The sequence below is a fragment of the Eucalyptus grandis genome, chromosome 7 (genome assembly GCF_016545825.1).
Source record: "Eucalyptus grandis isolate ANBG69807.140 chromosome 7, ASM1654582v1, whole genome shotgun sequence".
Classification (NCBI taxonomy): Eukaryota; Viridiplantae; Streptophyta; class Magnoliopsida; order Myrtales; family Myrtaceae; genus Eucalyptus; species Eucalyptus grandis.
Window position 1 is genome coordinate 33,929,260 of NC_052618.1, and position 20,911 is coordinate 33,950,170.

A 20,911-nucleotide genomic window follows, 5' to 3' on the forward strand; every position below is an offset into this window, starting at 1 on the left:
ATCACACTCTTACAAACTTAACTATACAAGCTTTGCTAAACTTAACACTTTCTTTCTCTGTTTCTCTCTCTATGCGCCTAAAGCTCTCTCACTCTCTCTAAAACCAAAATAACAAACGTAGGTACATATAACTATAAACATCTCCATTATCTGGACTCCACCGTCTTTGACTTCAAAATACAACAAGTAAAGTTGAACTTTTTCCTCTTGGTTGCCATCTCCAGCGTGAATGGGAGTTGCCAAAATTTTATCCAAGGTCAAGTCCAACTTCACCATGCTAACCGACTTCAGTTTGTCAATAAGACGGCTCATGTCTTAAATGTTGGGCCACCACTTATCTTCATCCAAGTTATTTTCTCCTTTTTCATTAGAGTTGAAGTCAGTTAAGAGTGGAACTCCAACACAGTCCAATTCTTCCACTTAAACGCCTATGCCATGTACAATGACAGGTCCAAGTAAAATTTTCTTTGATCTAAATCAATTTTACTACTTCGAACAAGGAAGACCTTGAACTGGCTTGACTAGCTTCGGATGCTCAGCATAAAGGTCAACCCCATCTCTAGCAATGTCCCTAACCTTGAGTCCCTCGGCCCGAATGGCAATGTCTGCTCCAGTATCTTCAGCGAGATTTTGGATAGTTAATAACCCCATGAATTTCTTTTTCTTCAATATCAATAGATTTGTTTCTTTAATTACTACAAACATGTAAAATAAATGGTTTTCTACAACAAATTTGTGGTCCGATTGCTTGATATACACCTAACAAAATGATTGGGCAAATTGTATCATTACTTGTAAAGTAATGGTGCCATTCTCCAAGGGAGGTCCTTTAAGACTTGTTTGGTAACCGTTGCATCGCTTGAAATAGTTTTTCGCATTCTATTTCATGGACAAGTTTTTGAGTATTGGAACGCGTTTAGAAGCTGTACAAAATTATTATTCATGAAATAGAAAAAGAATAGGAATATATTTGATACGAGTTAAATTTTTTCGTGACTAAGAATTTCTTTTAGTTTTTTAAAATAATTTTATGAGTTCTTTTACTCTTTTCTTTTTTTCTTCTCTTCTTCTTCCTTCTCTAGTTGGCAACCTTGACCCTCACTCAATGATGACGAGGTGGCTTGTCGAGGTCGAGCCCCACCCAGCCAAGGCAAGGCCGACCTCACTGAGTGTTGGCGAGGCTCCGGTAAGGTTGCTAGACCTTGTCATTGGAGATCGCCAACCATTGCCAAGCCTAGCGACCAGTTAGAGGAGGAAGAAGAAGAGAATAAAAGAAAAGAAAAAAACAAAAAGAAGAAACTAGCTTTATTCTAGAATTGTTCTAGGGAGAAAGTAACTTTGTTCTATTTTTTTTTTATTCCGTTCCAAATCTATTCTTGAGGACAAAGTTTAGAGTAAATATATTATAGTGAGTATAATTTAGAATTTTTATAATTTAGAATTTTTTATATCATAAAAAAAAAAATTAAGATAAATGTATCATATTTAACATAATCTTGAGTGTTTTTTATGACTTTCCATTTATATATATATATATATATATATATATATATATATTGTATAAATTGTAAGGAGTTCTCTAGTGTGAAAAGAAGATAGGGACTAACATCAGGATTAGAAAGAAAAGTACTTGACATCTGCTTTTTGTGGAGTTGATTAAGCAAAATGATGGATGCCTAAGTTGAAATAACAGAACAATAATGGCATGTTTGATAACTAGCCAACTTTTGGTTATTTTTGTTCTTTTCTTCCTTGGAACAAAAAGAAAATAGAAAATCGTTTAGTATTGTTAGCCTTTTCTTCTCTGGCGATTCAATTGGACTAATTTAGTCATAATCATTTTCACATGGGTACAAAATCTGTCTAGTTAGCCAATTAGGCTAAAATTGTTAACATAAATACCGATTATTCTACATGATACATTCAACATTGATATGAATATTTAAATGATATTTTTGAATTTTATTCTATTTTTAAATATTTTTTCTAATTATTTTATTTTATTTTTTCATTTCCCTTTTCGTTTTACTAGTGTTGAGGCTAGTCAACGATCACAGGCCATGACCGATGAGCTTTGGCCTCGCATGGGCAAGGAGAGCACCGAAGAGGTCATTTGGCAAGGCCAACTCTCACATAGGCTAGGACGGCCTCGCCAGTCAACCTCACCGTGCCTCATAAAGCTAGATATAGCGACAGCGACAGCGAGCTCAGAAGCGGCAACTTCGGTCCAAGCCAATGCTCGCACTCACAATGTTTGAAGGAGCCGATGAACTAAGCGAGTTTGTGACCGGTTTTGATGAGTGGCGACGCTGGACCATAGGAACTACAAAGGAAATCCAAAAGCAAAGGAGGGGACGAGAGGTGTCAAATTTTGATGGACGACGAGGTGCTGTCGTCGGAAACCCCAACCTCTCTAAGCACTCTCGGCTCAGCGACTCCGTCAGCACCGGGCCAGAGCACGTCGCCACCACCGACTCTACCTGCTCAGGCCGCAACTCGGCCAACCTGAACGCCACCACCGCGCCGTAGCTGAACCCGACCACTGTGCACTGCTGCACTCCCAGCTTTGCCAGCCCCTTGCCAGGCACTCCGCCTGGAATCCCACAGTCCGGCGGCCGTTGCCGGTGGAGGAACCACCGAAGAAGAGGAGGTCCGGCGCGTAGACTGCATAGTCCCTCGCAAGGGCGAGGACTTGGAGCTGCCACGTCAGGATGCCGTCGCCAACGAAGCCGTGGGGGAAGACGACGGCAGGTTTTTTACCGTTGTTGGCATTCTTCTTGGATCGGGTCGGAGCCCAGATGTTCATGACAGTCCCTGATTCGACCTCGATCTTTTCAGGTCTCAATCCGGCGAGCCTCATGGTCGCTCGCAACAAGGGCTTGTAAATCTTGACAGGGTTCACCATTCTCTCTCTCTCTCTCAGCTTGATCAGGCACAGAGTCGTCCATCCCGAGAAAATGTACGTCTTCGCCATAATTTATTGGGGGGAAATGATAAGCTGACGGTGGAGTCTGACCCCGCATTTTCCCTTTTATCTTTATCTTTTTTTTTTTTGTGCTAGATATCATTGAGTGTTGCCTTTCCCACCACTCCAGGGCTTGGGTAGAGTAGGGGCTTCCGGAGCGTAGCAAGGACCAGGGGACGACATGGTCGCAGTTGCAGCCATTTCAATACGGACTGCCAGATAGTTTTTAGAAGGACACAGCAAAAATATGAGCAAGCAATATTTTTAATGCAGAAGGTTCGTACAATAAATCACGCACATACCCAGAAAAACAAAGCAAAGATTAGGCAGCAGAAAGAAGCAAGCGGTGCCATTCAACATGCGGGCATCCTTTAAATGATTAGACCATTAGCAGGCACATACATACAATCCGTTAAAGGGGGAGAAAAACCAATCTTGATGCCTCAGATTCAATGCTCAAGCTTCACAAATCGCCGCGCAATCGACCGTAGACGCATTAACGCCGCCAAATCGATCATCCCAAATCAAGGGAAACCCCATCCCGACGACAATTGGCGGCGGCTGCAAAGCGACGCGAGCGCTCCGACAAAAACCCCAGATCCAAAATCCAACCCCCCTTTCCCCACCCCACCCAGAACTCCCCGCGAGGGCTACAACGGCGAAATCGAAACCTAGCACCGACCGGAGAAATCCCTAGGCGACCCAATGATGCCGGTTTATACTTTTTCAATTTCCCCTTCTGCAACCGTAAGTGAGTGGTGGGAAAGAGCATTAGAAGCTCGGTGCTACTTTTTCAATTCCTCCCCTTTTCACGCCTTGTGGTTTAGCAATCCTGTCCAAAGAGAGAAGAAGAAAGCACAAATTTAAAGCACATTTAGTAACGCTATTATTCATGACTCGAGGAATTGGCACCGTAGAACCGTTTGCATATATTTTTTACTAAGTCCTTATGTCAAAGACAACACATATATTTATTGAGCAAGCTAGGTGTCTTTGATATATATATAAGCTGCCAGCTTGTGAAGGAGTGTTGGAGAAAGGGTTTGAATTGATCTCTTGATTGATTCCCAAGTCAGATTCCAATCTCGTAATTACTATAGTAAATCGTAGATTTGGAATATTTTTAGGGATATGATATTGTATATATTTCTTTTGATTTCATTTCTTGTACTATAAAATACAGACTCATGCTTGTATAGTGAAAGTAACAAGAAATACAGACAAGTCTTTTCTCCACTTTTCCACATTTCCTTTCCACGGTTCCCGGTTCGATCTCGATCTTTTGAGGTCTCATGCTAGCGACCTTCATTGCCGCTCGCAACAAGGGCCGGTAGAGCTTGATTGTGTTCACCATTCTCTCTCTCTCAAGTTGCCACCATGCTTAAATTCAGTGACATGGGAATCTAGTTCTTCAATCCATTTTTTTTTTAATCATGGGGATGAGTTCTCCTACGTAAGCCCCACGTTACTTCGCGACTACTCGTCATCCATCAATTTATTTCTGTACGTCTTTTTCTTTGCTTTATTTTTAGTCCAAGTCAAATTCCCCCAGTACCGAAAGAAAACCTCCTCGTGCATTTCTTGCTGTATAGTGACATCTCTCTGTTGTTGGTATGTCACAGCTCCGAATGGAAATTCATTGCTTCAATTATTTCTCTGTGATTTGTGTCAGATGGCCATTCAAATCACTGAACGTTAATAATTAGTTGATTTTTTCTCCTCTGGCCATTATTGGACTCGTAGATACCACCCAAAGCATTTAAACTGCCTCGACGACTTACTCGACTTCCGTATAGTATTGCACGCATAATTCTGTTTATTTTTTAAAAATGAATAATTTATAAAATATTTTTAAAAAATAATTACTTATATATCTTAAAATAATTAATCAATCAACAATAATTTAAATCAAAATATTTTCATTTATTCATTTTTTATGATGATCCGGGAACTCCCGTATGACCCGGCGGTTGTCGGAATAAACCTGGGGTAAACTGGGCCGCCACCATAAACCCAGCCACAGGTGAGTCGCGCAATCGAGATGTGGGGTTTCGAACCCCTTCCTCCTTGGTGGGGGAGAAAGTTCTAATCATCGTGGCCACTACGGGCAGTGGTTTCATTCATTCATTTTTTATAAGCAATATGAGCAATATTTTTTAGAAAAATATTTTGATTTAATTATTTGACTTTGTCCAATATTTCAGATATAAATCTTTATTTAATTCCTTTGTTGAGAGTTATTTATCTAAAAGGATTCTTATTAGTGTTTGCTTACAAATATAGACAGGGACAAGGATCTTGTAACCTTTATTATGAATTGGTATTGAGATAAATGATTCATCATCAAGATTCGGCAGAATTTCCCCTTTCCTCTGTCCTTTCTCTAATTCTCTATCCTCTCTTGCTTTCTCATCTTTCTTCTCTATTTACGATCCTTAACCATGGTTTACTACCATTTTTCTTTCTACCTTAGATTGGTGTCAAAGCTAGATTTGTTCTCCATAAATATTTATGATAACATATATTCCCAAGTAATTGCGTTTAGTTTCTTAAACCACAGTCAAAAAAATTTCTTATTTATTGTATAACAAGTAAAAGCGAAATAATCCTTGTTGGATTTAGGATTTTAGGAGAAAAATCACGGCAACTTTAGAATGATCGTGCACCATTTACTCATTTCGAGTCACTAATCTAGATGAGCCCATCGCAGATGAGAAAATTGCCACCAACATGTCGGGAAAATATTAGTCAATCCAACACAAGGTCTATACACTATATGAATCATCAAATGCAAAATGAGGCATGGACTGACAATTTACTAATTACTTGAGCATGTGAGTATTTGGATGTCTTGCACATGCTCATGCAAGAAATGGGATAAAAAAGACATAAGAAGTGCTAAAAGTTGTATATGACGCTCACTTTGATGTCAATTTTTTTTTAATCATTTAAATGCTACTTAAAAAAAATGATTACCTAAATGCCAACTCCGATTTAGATCGTTGAAAATCGGCAAAAGATCTCTTCAAGTGCTACAACTTGGCATAAAGGGACACTTAAGTGCCATAATTTACGAAAAGTATACTTAAGTGCCACATTTTAAGAAAAGTGGGACATCTGAGTGCCACTTTTGGCGAAGCCAGCTGGAAATCATACATGGCAATTCAATATTAATATTTCTCGCCGAGGTGGCTCGCCGAAGAGCTAACTCAACTCTAATTCACCCAAAACGACGCCGTTTAGGCATAATTTGAATTTTAATATAATATAAAAACTAATTAAATGAAATTTAAAATAAAAAATAATAATAATAATAATAATAATAATAATATAATTTATATTAATTTAAAATAATTAAAAAAACGGAGGAGAAGCGGGAATGCAGCCGGCGGCTGAGGGCTGAGCCCTCACTGCCGCCGCCTCCTCGCCCTTGTCAAAAGGTGGGGGAGGGTCGGCCGGGGCCGCCAAGCCCTAGCTTAGGGCCGATGGCCCCAGTCGACCGGTGGCGAGGGTCGTGGCCCTCGCTTAGATCCGGCAACGGTTGTTGGCCAGGCGAGGGCCGGCGACCCTCACCACTAGTCGGCTAGGGCCGCCAACCCCCGGCCAGGGCTTGGCGGCCCTAGCCCTCGCCGCCGGTTGCCTCCTTTTCTCCTCCTTCCCCCCTCACTAGATCTGGGCGAAGGTCGACCTCCAGCAGGCAGTGACCCTTGGCCTGGTCGGGGTTGCCAACCCTTGGCTAGAGCCCGGTGACCCCGGCTGACCCTCCCCCCTCCGTTGCCGGCCCTTGCTAGCGACGGCGGGGAGGCAAAGTGGAGGCTAAGGATGCATCCCTTTTTCTTTTTTTTTTTTTTTAATAATTTTTTAAATATTTATATTTAAATGTTTTAAATAAAATTTAATTTTAAATTTAATTTTGTTAATTTTTATATTAATTTTTTACCATGTCAACATCAAAATGATATCGTTTTGCACTTGCTTCGCCGAAAAATTGACACATCAATGTTTAGCCGAATTTTGGCCGGATTTGCACTCAAGTGATCCATTTTGCTCCAATTTTAGCACTTAAGTGTACCTTTCGTAAGTTATGGCACTTAAGTGTCTCTTTCTGCCAAGTTATGGCATTCCAAGGGTCCGCGTCTCGTTGAAAATCTGATGTGCCAATTTTTCATTAATTTTTTTGACCCACATGACTCGCCGGCATGCTCAATCAGCATTGATGTCCCAAATGGCGTCGTTTGCATGTTTCTGCCAAATATATACCCTAATTTCATCAGTCCTTTTACGATGGAGGTGGGAATGACAGATGCATTAGCATCGGGCAGTCATTGCAGCGGTTTCCCTGGGGTGATTGTCGCCATGCCTCGACCTGCTTCTATCTTTGTTGTGACTACTGTTGCCTGAGCCATTGCTTTCGGAGATGGTGGATGGTCACAAAGTTTGGGAGAAAAAATGGGTTGTCCGACTTTAGATCCTCCACAGAAGCTGTTAGAGAGAGAGAATCATTCCACCCCGATCTTCTTCATATTGAAGAAGAATGTGAAGAAAGTGCAAATTGCAAGGGTACAGAGAGAGAGAGAAAGTGAGCGAGCGACAGAGTCAACATAAAAGCCGGCGTGGGAGGATTGAGCAAGCTGGAAGCATTTCAAGCTTCTTGGCCTAAAAACAAAGTAGAACAGAGGCGCTTTCCCGTTGACATTAAAGCAAATGGATGGATTGAAACGATGCAAGACGTTTGGTTCGACCCGCAGGAGCACTTGCGATGGGTGCTGAATGTCGAGACTCCCTCAAGGACGTGAGACTAAATTCGACCCAAGAGATGTATGGAAACGCCAGGGATTGTCAAGGTCAAAGATGTACCTCATGAGAACAAACCGGCAATGAGCCAAAATCCTTTCTCAAGTTTACTCAGCACCTCCACGATTTCACGCCAGCTCATTCATGAGCATTAAATTATTGTTATTCTTTCCCTCAAGTCTTGCCAATCTTGCCTCTTGCCTGCCTTATTTTAGGGGTAAAAATATCCCATTGACTTCTCCTCTTGGCTGGCCAAGATCTATTTCATGATTATACTTCCTCGAATCTCCAAAATTTTCTCATTATAGATTTCAAATAAAATCTCTTAAGTTGACACTGAAGAGAAACATGGTAGAACAAGCTGCTCCTCTATTGCTTCGAGATGACAAATGGCGAAGGTCAGAAGTGGCTCCGGCAGCTCGAAAATGGGGAGGAAAGCCATCGTTGGTGGTTCATGCCAGTGAATGAGCTTCAGGCAAACTATAAACTCTTCAAGCCTTTTTCGCTGGAAAACAGAGCAAAAATGAGATGAGTCACAAAAGGAGATGAAGAAGGTTTCTGGAGTCGTAGGAAAAAGAAGGCATAGAGGAAAATTGTATCACTCTATTGATAGTAATCTTTGTACAAGAGTGTTTATTTAATTACAAAGAAAGAATCAATAAAAGGAAAATAAGTATTCTCCTATATTCTCCTATCTTTTAATCCTAAAATAAAATGACTCCCTATCAATTTACAATTGATACAATCCACTAAATCATATCTTCCAACACTCCCCCTCAAGCTGGTGGCTTGTATATGTCCAAGACGCCTAGCTTGTTTAGAAGATATGTATGTTGTCTTTGATAAATAGGTTTAGTGAATATGTCCGTGGGTTGCTTCGAGGTTTTGATCCCTCTTGTCTCGATAACTCCTTCTTGAATCTTTTCTCGAGTAAAGTGACAATTGACCTCTATATCCTTTGTCCTCTCATGTAGTACAAGATTTGCTACAAGTTTGAGTGCTAAATCATTGTCACAAAAGAGTGAAGTCGGTCCTTTAACTTGTGCCCCGAGATCTAGAAGTAAACCCCTTAACCAAACTATTTCACAAAAAGTCTTGGCCATAGATCGATATTTGACTTTACCTAAAGATATGGACACAGTAGACTGCTTCTTTGTCTTCCATGAAAGTAATGATTCCCCAAATTTGATACAGAAGCCAGTGATAGATCTCATGCTCATAAGGCAAGTGACATAATCCGCATCGCAATAGGCCGTCATTTCCATGTTGCATTTCCGAGAAAGAAGTATCCCTAAGCCTGGACATGTCTTCAAGTATCTCACAATCTTCAAGGCTACATTCATGTGAGACTGTTTTGGACTGTGCATGAATTGACTAAGAGTTTGTACTGCATAGCATATATTTGGTCTGGTCATGGGGAGATATATAAGTTTCCTTACGAGTCTCTGATATCCTGATGAATCTTTTAATAACGGATCATCATCATCAGAAGAAGATATGCCAACATCATAGTCGAGAGAAGTCAGCTTGGCATTTTGCTCGGTAGGAATAACTGCTGGTTTGCAGCCTGACAGTCCTACTTCTGATATAATCTCCATTACGAATTTCCGCTAGCTTAGTGAGATTCCTTGATCTGAACAAGCTATCTCAATTCCAAGAAAATACTTAGGCAGGCCTAAATCTTTGATATGAAAGGTGGAATGTAGATACTCTTTAAGTTTCTTCACAATAGAATCATCATTTCCCATGATAAGTGTGTCATCAACATAGATCATCAAGTAAATAGATGACATACCTTTTGTCCAAGTGAATAAAGCATAGTCATATTTGGATTGTTTGAATCGAGCAGCCATAAGTGCATTAGTAAACTTGACATACCATTGTCGAGAGGCTTGCTTTAGTCTATAAAGAGATTTGCGGAGACAACATACCTTAGACTCCTCCTGTCTCCATAATCTTGGTGGAAGATCCATGTAGATTTCTTCGTCCAGATCACCATGCAAGAAAGCATTATGGACATCCATTTAATGTAATGGCCAGTCACGAAAAGCAGCAACCGATAAAAAAGAACGAACTGTGACGTCCTTTGCTACGGGCGAAAAGGTTTCATGGTAGTCAAAACCTTCTCGCTATGTAAAGCCTTTGGCCACCAACTAGGCCTTATACCTTTCTACAGAACCATCTGCTCTGTATTTAATCTTATATACCCACTTACATCCAATTGGTTTGTGATGGGCAGGCAATGATACAATATCCCAAGTATGATTTTCTATCAAAGCATGTAATTCAGACTCCATGGCCTTTTGCCAACAAGGATCATCTCTTGCCTCGTTATAACTAGAAGGTTATTGTTCTTCAGAAATACGGCTTATGCAACATAAATGTTCTAGTGATAGCCTATCAAACGAAATATAAGACGAGATAGGGTAACGAGTACCTGATGATCTTGAAGAACCACATATATAATCCTTCGTCCAAGTTGGTGGACGAATAACTCGACTAGAATGCCGTGGTGGCTCATGTTGCATTTAGGGTGATTCTTCAGTAAGGCTTGCTTCTGAAGGATCCCTCAATTGTGTTGGCTCTTCTATAGGAAGGTCTTCAATGGAATCATTGGTAGGGTCCTCAATAGGCACTGGAGGTAATAAACCAGCTGGTCTTGGAGGAGAAGTAATAATAAATGTTCCTCCAGAAGATAAATCCTCTTCCAATAAGAATGGCTTATTAGTTATATTCTCATCTTCAGATAAGGAAGTGAGATTTTGGAAAGGAAAAATATTTTCATGAAAGACAACATCCCTGCTTACAAAAAAATCTCCTGTAGATGGTGTGTAAATTCAATATCCCTTTTGTAGGGTTGGATAGCCCATGAATATGCATTGACAGCCAAGATGTGCCATTTTATCTCTGTGCCCTACTGTAGTCACATAACATAGACACCCAAAAACTTTGAGATGACTCAGATCCGTTTTCCTTCCATATAACAACTCAAAAGGTGTATTTCTTTTTAGAATGCGTTATGGCATGCGATTGATCAGATATGCTGTTGTGACCACACAATTTCCCTAAAAGTTCTCAGGAATAGAAGCTTGAAACTGAAGGACACGTGCTACTTCTAAGAGGTGACAATGCTTTCTCTCAACAATTTCATTTTATTGTGGCGTATAAGTGCAAGAACTCTCATGCAAGATTCCATTTAGAGAAAAGAAGCACATTCACCACTGAAGAACTCTATTCCATTATCAGTTCGAATTCGATGGATCGCTTTTCCAAATTTAGTTTTTGATAAGGAAAGGAAAGTCTTTAGATGAGAAAGGACCTGATTTTTGGACTGCATGAGAAATATCCATGTTGCACGAGAGAAATCATCTACTATTGTGAGGAAAAATCGAGACCCATCATGATTCAAAGTATGATAGGGCCCCCAAACATCAGTATGGATTAGAGAAAAAATGTCATATGCTCGGGAAGTACTATTTGGTAAAGGAGCACGTGTTTGTTTTGCCATGGGGGCACATAGGACATTGAGGACAGGGAAATGATGCAGTGTGACCCAATCTTTTATGATTAAGAAAATTCATATTACTGGCAGTAGTATTACACAATGATTTATTGAGTTCAACATGAGGTAATTTAAAAAAGTGCAGAAATTCCATCCAATAATACAGCCCTTGATTAACTCTACCCAAGCCCATCGGTTGCCGGATGAAAGGGCCTGAAAGAAACATTTATTAGAACGGAATAGGATACGATATGAATTTTCTTCACAAGCTCGAGAAACGATATGAGATTGAAGTGGAAATCGGGGACATATCGCACATTTTGAAGTGTAATGAGGGAACTAAGATTCAAAGTGCCTAACATGGTGACTTTAGTGGTGTTTCCATTTGGAAGTTGTACGATATGGGGAAAGATAGTTTTTAATATTGGAAAAGAAAACCTTATCACAGATTATGTGGTTACTAGCACTTGAATCAATAATCCATGCATTCTTCGAAATTGAGTTCATCAAATAGTAAGATGTACTTATGAAGCTTCCACCCTTACCAGAAGCATCCGATTTCCTCAATGCTTCCTTCGAAATTAAGTTCATTCGACGGTGCTAATTTTTCCATTGGTTGGCCCGATACCTGAAAAACTGTCGAAAATTTCCCTTTTTCTTTTTCTCTTGGTTTTCCATGCAATTTCTAGCAGTTTTCAATTATATGGTGCGAATGCTTACAATAATCACAATACATTTTACCTTTTCCTTTTGGGCCACTATTTTTCGCAGCTAAGGAGGGCTTGATTGTGGGTTGAAAAGCTTGGGCCAAAATTGGCCCATATGACTCGTCCGATCCACCAAAGGAACTGCCGCATGGGCCATTCGGCCCATGGAAGTTCACTGAACGTGAGCCATCCGATCCAGTGAGATTGATGCTTCGCGGGTCATTAGATCCAATTGCTCCCAAGAGTAAATGCGAGCCGTTCGATTGTTGAATGAAATCAGCACCGTCAGCTGTTTTCTTAAAAGAATCTAGGATTTTCGTCGAAGAACCCTAGATTTGCCTCTTTTCCTTTGCTCGTGTTCTTCTGCGAGGAGCGAAAGTGGCTCCTTGCCACCAGGACCATTCCGTCTCCTCCCTTCCCATGGTCTGCCGTTCTTTGTTAACTCTCTTCTTGAATGGTGAGTTGATAGATACGGCTAAGGCTCAGCATGGGCTTCACGGTCAATATTTGGGAATGAAACGACAAGTTAGTTTCGTTGAGTATGAGGAGAAACCTCGTCACCTTCTCCCTTTCCCGCATGTTCTTGTATTGCTGCTTGTAGTCGGGACAATCAAATTTCTCTTCAACTGCTTCTGTTTCGTTCCATAGAGTCGAAAGTTTGTTGTAAACAGCTGCGATAGTCATGTTCCCCTGTTTCAAATCTGAGATTTGTTGTGTGAGATAATTTTTTTTTCACTTGATTGAGTTTTCCATATATCTCTTTAATGTTTTCCCACATTTTCTTTGAATCCTCCATCGGGGGAAGTCCGATCATGACTTCGGGTGTGATGCAATTCCCAATTCATGTTCTGACTAATTGGTTGCATCTCCTCCAAAGCCATGCCATTCTCTCGTTGGATGGAATCAGAAACATCCCGTTAATGAAAACCTCCTTATGCTTCGTTACCAGTGCTAGTCGGAATTCATGCAACTGGCTCGAATAATTGTCAGCATCGGTTAACTGCTGACTGATAATCTTCAACTCCAGTCTGTTGCCGTTTGTTGTGTAAAGAGGGTCGCTGAGTTTTGGCCGGCCGCTGGCAGCAAGGAATTGGTATGGAAAGAAATCGGGCATGGGATTTTGGTAAGGATTTGCGTCCTGACCTAAACCGCTTAACCCAACTCCATGACCCGCATTGTGAAATCCTAGGTAGGGATTCGTTCCCATACGTGGTTCAGTCGACCCACCCGTCTGCTTCGGACAGATGGTTGGGCTTGCCCCATTGTTGGTTGGTGGGCCTCCATCGGCTTGCGCGTTACTCTGATAGCCAGGTGATGATGCATTTAGGTCCAACCCATGGTACCATGGATAAGGTATCCACTGGTAAGGATAGCCCAAGAAGGGCTGCCCCAGATTAGGCGAGCTCGAAGCCGTTGCCCGCACGTGTTGGGCTTGAGCCTGAATCTGGCTCTACTGCTGTTTGAATACAGGGATCACAACAGATGAGTCTTGATTGCTCAAAGTTTGCAGCAATGCTTCTCCCACAGATTGGTCGCCTAAAGTTGAGGTAAGGTCTTGTGGCTTGGTCATGGTAAATGGAATCAAAGCCTTGAGGCAATCAAGGCTTTGATTCCTATGGCAACTCTTTTATGGAGATTAGAGTTCCTTGTGAGGTAATTGGAGCGGAAACAGAAAATTAGGTCAGAATCGTAGGAGGCTCTGATACCAAGTCACAAAAGGAGATAAAGAAGAAGAAGGTTTCTAGAGTCGTAGGAAAAAAAAGGTGTAGAGGAAAATTGTATCACTCTATTGATAGTAATCTTTGTACAAGAGTGTGTATTTAATTACAAAGAAAGAATCAATAAACGGAAAAAAAAGTATTCTCCTATCTTCTCCTATCTTTTAATCCTAAAATAAAATGATTCCCTATCAATTTATAATTGATACAATCCACTAAATCATATCTTCCAACAAATTGATCACAGCTTTGCCGGCGACTAGCGATGGTACTTAACAATAGGCAACATCGGTCTATGGCCGACCTGAGATATTGGTGACCAATGTTGATAAAAAGTGAATGCCCATGTCTCTACTCATGCTCACCTAGGTGATGCCTTTGGGAGAATGGCCGAGGCAGCATAGTGATTGATGGTGGCCGTGCGCGAGAATGATAGTGATGATGAGTAATGGTGAGCGAGTGACGGTGACAAGGAGAGTCGTGCAATGGTCAATCGGTGTTGAAGACAATCGAGCCCGTAACATTCCTTGGGTGCAATATCGTTTTTGCTTGGTTGGATTGAGTGACTTCATTTATGCCCTACCTAGCAACGTCAGATTGAGGGAGACATCCACGTGGACTAGATTAAAAAAAAAAATGCCAACTCATTTTAATATATTAATTATAGTGCCATGTCATACTTTTGGTCGAAAATTATTACCGAAAACACCTAAGTAATTATCATTTCTCTGATTTGACACTTAAGTGAGCTAGCGAAATCTTTTGGCACTAAAGTGAATGTCGTACACAATTTTTGGCACTACTAATGTCATTTTGGTTAAGAGATGGTATACTGGAGTTGAGGAGAAAAATAATACATATTCCTTGGCTAAGCAATATGAGTGAAAATTTTATAAATTGTAATGTTTAGATCCGCAATCCAATCAACCAAATTTCTTGTAAGCAGAGACTTCAAATTCAACGTGTAGACAATGCTACAAGGTATTAACATACTCAAAGATACTCAATTAGTCAAACTGTCCAAAAGCTAAGTAAAAGGGGGAGCTTTAGACTGAGACTCGACAATCGCAATCGCATTTGCAAGCACAAGCACCTAATAACGGTTGGTATTGTAATATGTGGGTGACAAAACTGTGAAAAAATGGGAGCCTTGCTAAGCCAATTCAACCATGTATCACAATGCCCGATAAGGGCTTGTGCCTTTCATTCATCAAATCGGACAAGTTTCCAGAATTAGGGCTTAAAATTAAGATTTTACGAAATTTGAGCCAGGAAATTGGATTTTTGAGTAGTTGGAGCCATGAGATTTCATGGAAATGGTGGATTATGGTTTTGTAGAGCTGTGGATCTTGACGAGAGTCATTTTAGAACAACGGTTTTGAGGAAGTGAAATTCTAGGACTTCCTGCCTGGGTTTCACATTGCTTATAGATTCGAATAGTTGCTTCAATTGAGCGATTTGTTAGCGCATAAGATTTGATTTATTAGTGTTTAGACATAATTTAGCCAATTCATAAATGAGGTAGATTTTTACTTGGTTTTGATGTTGATTCCCATTTAATAGATAGGATTATGAGATTGTTAGCTCGTTTAGCTACTTGTTCCCTAGTTTGGACTTTCTCAAGTGAGTGATACTATGGGCTTGCATGGTAAAAAGTGTTTCTGTTCCCTGGAACAAATTTTTTGTTCTTTTGTTCCTGGGAACAAAAAAGGAACAAAACGCGTTTATTTGCGTTTTTGTTCCAAAATTATTTTTTTGTTCCCAGAAACACATCTGGAACGGAAACAAGAAACAAAAAGAAGTTGTTTCTTGTTTCTGGAACAAAATTTAGGAATACTTTTTCTCTCTCTTCCATTTTTTTCTCTCTTTTTTCTTCTACTTTTCTTCTTATTTTTTCTTTCTTTTTTCTTTGGCTGGTTGCCAGCCTCGGCCATGGCTGGTGACCGGCCATCGAGGGTCGGCGACCTCGCCGAAGCGTCGTCGGCCCCTGGCCAAGCTCGGCCTCGCCGGATCTGGGCGAGCTTGAGCTCACCCAGCCAAGGCGAGGCCGACCTTGCGCTGGGCTGGGCGAGCTCGATCTCGCCTAGCCAAGGCGAGGCCGAGCTCACCCAATGGCCGGCGAGGCTTGGCCTTGGCTTGGGCCACCGCCAGTCGGCGTCACTCGGGCGGTGGCCGGCGAGCCTCGCCGTGGTTGGGCGAGCTGGCAGCCCTGTTGGCCGGTCGTCGGCCATGGCCGAGGCCGTGACTCGGCCAAAAGAAAAAAAAAGAAAAAAAGGAAAAAAAAAGGAAAAATAAATAAGAAAAATAAGAAAGAAAATAGAAAAAATAAAATAAAAATATTAAAAAATTAAAAGAAATAAAAAAAAATTATACAAATTTACCAAACGTGTTTTTATTCTTTTTATATTTCTGGAACAGATTTACCAAACACGTTTTTTTGTTCAAAAATTGTTCCCTGAAGCAGAAATACTTTTTTCTATTTCTGTTCCTAAAAACAATTTTTAAACAGAAATGTTACCAAACACACCCTATCTCTTCTATGAATTTCTAAACTCATGTATGAAAATGATAAATATTTAAGTATCATATGAGTTATTAAAGCATTGATATTACATATAAAAAAAACCATCGCTTATATTGTTCGAGATGATTAGCCAATGAAAAATAATTTATTATTGTCAACGATTTATATCTATATATTTTCATGAGTGATGAAAATATTTTTCATTCTTTCACTTTTGTTTGTGATATAAGTGGTCATTTTTAGGGAAATTTTTTGTTAATCCTTCATTTTCCCAAAACATATGGAGCCCTAGGTTGAGTAGGTTTCGTAATTTGGATTTAACTCTTATCTACATAAAGGAAGAGTCTTCTTTTTTGAAAGCATTTAAGAGGAGCTTTTGGTCATGAAAGACATCTACAGTGCTTGAAGTTGCGAAAATCTTGTGTTAATATTTCATGTAATTTCTTTGTGGGATTGAAAGATTTCTTAGTGAAACTTTGTGGGGGCTAAACACTATGAAAGTAATTTGCTGTAACTGGGAGCCAAAAATGTTGAAAGTGTTTGAGTGACTTGAGTATAGTTGAAATTTCTATTGTATTGCTTAATTTATATTTCCACAACAATTGGTGTCAAAGTCAAACTTGGCAGAATTGAAGTGAATTCAAAGTGACAAAAGAAGGAAAAATAAAAATCAACAGATTTGAAAGGAAGGATTTTATTTTTTAGAAAATGCAAATTACTAGAGGATCTACATGTACCTTGTCTAGGAGGAACCTAGAGTTAATGAAACAAGTTGGTTGGGAATTGTTGGATATATAAGTGTTGGATGTTATTCGGTAAATGTTAGCTTGTAAGGTCATGTTTTAACATTGTACAAGAAAAGATTACTATGAGTTTGATGATGGTAATGTCATAAATATATAAGTTCACAGCATCGTCAAAGAACAAGGTCCACGCCTCCTTTTCTAGGGATAGGATCCGATCATTTAGGAAACTTCATCATAAACCTTTGTGCAATTTCGGCCAACATATCAGCAATAATCGGCCCTTAATTGATTTTTGTAGCGTCGTCTGCAAGACAAGAATAGTAGAAGTGCCGTAACTTTTTTCTCTCACTTAAGTGTCACAAATTCAAAAAAAAAAAAAAAAATCAATCACTTAAGTGCCATTGGTGATGAGCCACGCTGGAAAATTCGATGAGGATGCCAGTTGTTCTACGTGGCATCACCAACGCTAACATAGAACATTTTAAGTTTTTCAATTATTATTTTCTTTATTTTATTTTATTTTTGTTTTTTTTTTTTTCCTTTTCTTCTGCTTTTGTTTTTAGTACCAACAAGGATCATTGGTAACCCTCGCCGGCTATGAAGGCCTTGCCCTTTGGCTGGTGTGGTTGCAAAACTTGTTGACATTGAAAAATAAAAAATTAAAAAACCAGGTTGGAATTGAAAATAATTTTTTAAAAAATCCATATAGGATGATTTGTCATAAATGACATCAAATGATTAATTTTATTTTGACGTGACACTTAAGTGAGCCAAAAAAATTATGGACTTAAAAAATTATGGTACTCAAGTGAATGTTGTATGAAAGTTATAGCACTTTTGACGCTCTTATCCCCATCATCTACACATCAAAAAACTCTAAAATTAAAATCTTTCACTTGGCCAACTTCCCTACCAAGGCAGGTCAATCAAGCATGTATTTGATGGGATCACTCTTAGAGACTAGGAACATTTGAGAATTCAGGGCGCACTAGTGCAGCCTATGTAGTGCCCAGACCAATGTAGCACAAGTCTTTTTACCTTTGAAATAATTTATTTCCGAGGCATTGAACTTCTTACTCATATAGTAAATGGCTTGTTCCTTTCCATTGTCAAGCCTTTTCTAAGCTAGCATCACACCCACGGATTCACTGTGAATTGTGAGCTAAAAAGTTGAGGGTTGCCCCAGTATCGATGGAACAACCGGAGAACTAATCATATAACATTTCAATTTGTCGAACGCCTTTCAATAATTGTAAACCCATTCAATTTGAGCATTTCTTTTTAGGAGTTTGAAGAACGGCTTGGTGGTCTCCGATAACTAGGAGATAAAACAGGCTATGTAATTCAACGTTCCTAACAAACTTTAGACTTCTTTCATTATTGACGGAAGTTACAGCTCACATGTGGCCTTCACCTTGGATGGATCCACTTCAATGCCTTTATTACTCACCACAAATCCCAGTAATTTACCCTGGTCGCCCTAGATATACATTTCGCTAGGTTGAGGAGGAGTTTGTGTTTGCGCAATCAAATAACTTCTTCAGGGTATCGACATGGTGTTCTCTTGGTCGAGTCTTAGCGATCATGTCATCGACATAGACCTCGATTCTTTTGCACATCATATCATGAAATAGTGTCACCATGGCCCATTGGTATATTGCCTCAACGTCTTTCAAGCCAAGTGGCATGACTCTACAGTGGAAGGTCCCCCACTTTTGACAAGATGCATGTTTGATCATTTGTGCTGAGGCACAAGTGATGTTGTTGTTAAGATTGTTCAATTGAGACCCGTGATCGAAAAAAAAGACCGATAAGATGATCAAGCATGTTCGAATTGATTGCAACATGCAATTTTTACTCATAGTTGTTAAATTTATTATGATAAAGGAAGGCATGATGAGACATTGCACTATTGCAAACTTCCCAGAGGTGAACCACTAGGGGGAAGGCTAATGGACTACTAAATAAGAATGAAGGCTCCTCTCAAAAGGTCATTGCTCATGTTGTACGTGCTCTCCTAGGCCCTACTAATCGCAACTCAACATTGAATCCGAAATGTACTTAATCTTACCTTTTGAAGATGCTACTAACCGGTTATGGGTAATTTAGACACCCAAGTAAAATATGGTGGGCATACATTAACTTATGTGAACCAATGATTCAATGGATTCAGGAACTTAATTATGCTAAATTAATCTAACGCCCTTTTGGTATCTTTTCTCTTTATTCCAAAAATGTTTTGCGTGTAATTTTTATTCATTTTTATCCTATGCCACTAACATTTGAGGGGTGATCGTATAGGGTGCAACAATCAAGAAATTAACATCCAATAATCAAATCCATGAATAGATTGTGTAAAAAAATTCAAGGGCTCTGTTGAAATCGAAAACCCTAATATTGAGTTTTTTTTTTTTTTTATCTTTATCGACGCGTCAACTAAAAATCAAGTGTCAACAACTTATCTTAAAACTACAAGCCTACTAGAGGGGCTCCTACTCTGATATCATATTGTGATATTCCTATATTAACTCACTTAAGGTATTGCCCATTTTGACCCGTCCCATTCCGAGCCTCATGATTTTGTCCTTTGGCTTATAGGCAGAACTTTCTCAAGAGTTCGGCCATCCTGGTAGTGTTCTAACTTGAACATGCTTAACTTTGGAATCCAAAGCAAAACTTACCGTAATATCAAAAGCCACCTCCATGAGTTAATTTTATTTTTCACACACGCACACACACGCACACATTATATATTCCAAAATCACTCTTCTCCTATCTAGTGCACAGTTTGGTTCATTTTTAGCCCCTTCGTCACCAAGAGCAAGAGCATGCTAGGTGTCGCTCCTTATTAAGGTCCTCATGCCCGGACAAAAATTTACTGTTATATCATCCATATAAAAGTGCGAAATATAATCTAACGAAATAGAATAGATAGAATTGAACTAAATTGAAATACTAAATAGAATATAGAATAATCGGATTAGAATCTTATTATATATTTTAAAAAATAGAAATTCTAATCGTTAGAATAGTCATTTTTAATTTAACTACTAATACAAATTAAAATAGAATATGTATTTCTAACTAATATTAATAGTTATTAGTTATACATAATAAATAATATTTATCTAAATTAATTAATGTGTTTATATAGTTTATAGAATTCTAAATAATAAGAATTATGTTCTATTTTTAAATTAATGAAATGATTTCTTATAGAAAGAAATGATTCATTATAGCTATTATAAATGATTAATGTGTATTAAATAAACAATACAATTTAATCAATATCCAATTTCGATTTTTTTTTTTTTTTTTGAGTTATCTTATAGAAGGTCCACTTTACTCTAAGGAAAGGATAAGAAGAAAAATAAAAGATAAAATAAAGATAAATGCATTACAAACCATAATGAATGAGACATTCCTCTATTGTCATTCAAAAAAAAAATGACTCTTTGAGTATTCCAAATTGAACAAGAAGAATGAGAGTAAAAGAGGCATAGATATGTTATCTGATATAGATTATATCCATCTATATTAAATTGCGGATACATAAATAATAGAATTATTTTTGATTGGATCAAATGGAGGTCTCTGATAGAGATTAAAGAAGATAGGCAAGAAATTTAAAGAACAAGAAACACTTTTTTCTCTAGTTTATATATATATAATTCGATGTGTAATTCGAATAAATGCAGGATTTTAGCATAAATAAAATGGGGATAGCAAAATTGGTAAACGCTATGGACTTAATTGGATTGAGCCTTGGTATGGAAACCTACTAAGTGACAACTTTCAAATTTAGAGAAACCATGGAATTAAAGATGGACAATCCTAAGCCAAATCCTATTTTACGAAAACCAACAAAACAATAATGGCTCATAAAGTGAGAATAAAAAAAAGGATAGGATAGGTGCAGAGACTCAATGGGAGCTGTTCTAACAAATGAAGTTGA

At 39.0% G+C, this 20,911-nt stretch overlaps 1 protein-coding gene across 1 annotated transcript; it reads right to left on the reverse strand.

The window, feature by feature from the left end:
- Positions 1 to 486: 486 nt before the first annotated feature.
- LOC120296100 lies at positions 487 to 2,974 on the reverse strand. The gene is made up of 2 exons (XM_039317758.1): positions 2,506 to 2,974; positions 487 to 617 (listed from the first exon to the last, which is right to left on the reverse strand). Exons 1-2 carry the CDS (start codon positions 2,972 to 2,974, stop codon positions 487 to 489), a joined length of 600 nt encoding a protein of 199 aa, XP_039173692.1.
- Between the last annotated feature and the right edge of the window lie 17,937 nt (positions 2,975 to 20,911).

Coding starts and splice junctions, on each gene's coding strand:
- LOC120296100 (XM_039317758.1), bottom strand. CDS start 2,974: ATGGCGAAGACGTACATTTTCTCGGGATGGACGACTCTGTGCCTGATC. Junction 618..2,505: donor GGCGCGGTGGTGGCGTTCAG/GTTGGCCGAGTT, acceptor ATCTCGCTGAAG/ATACTGGAGCAGACATTGCC.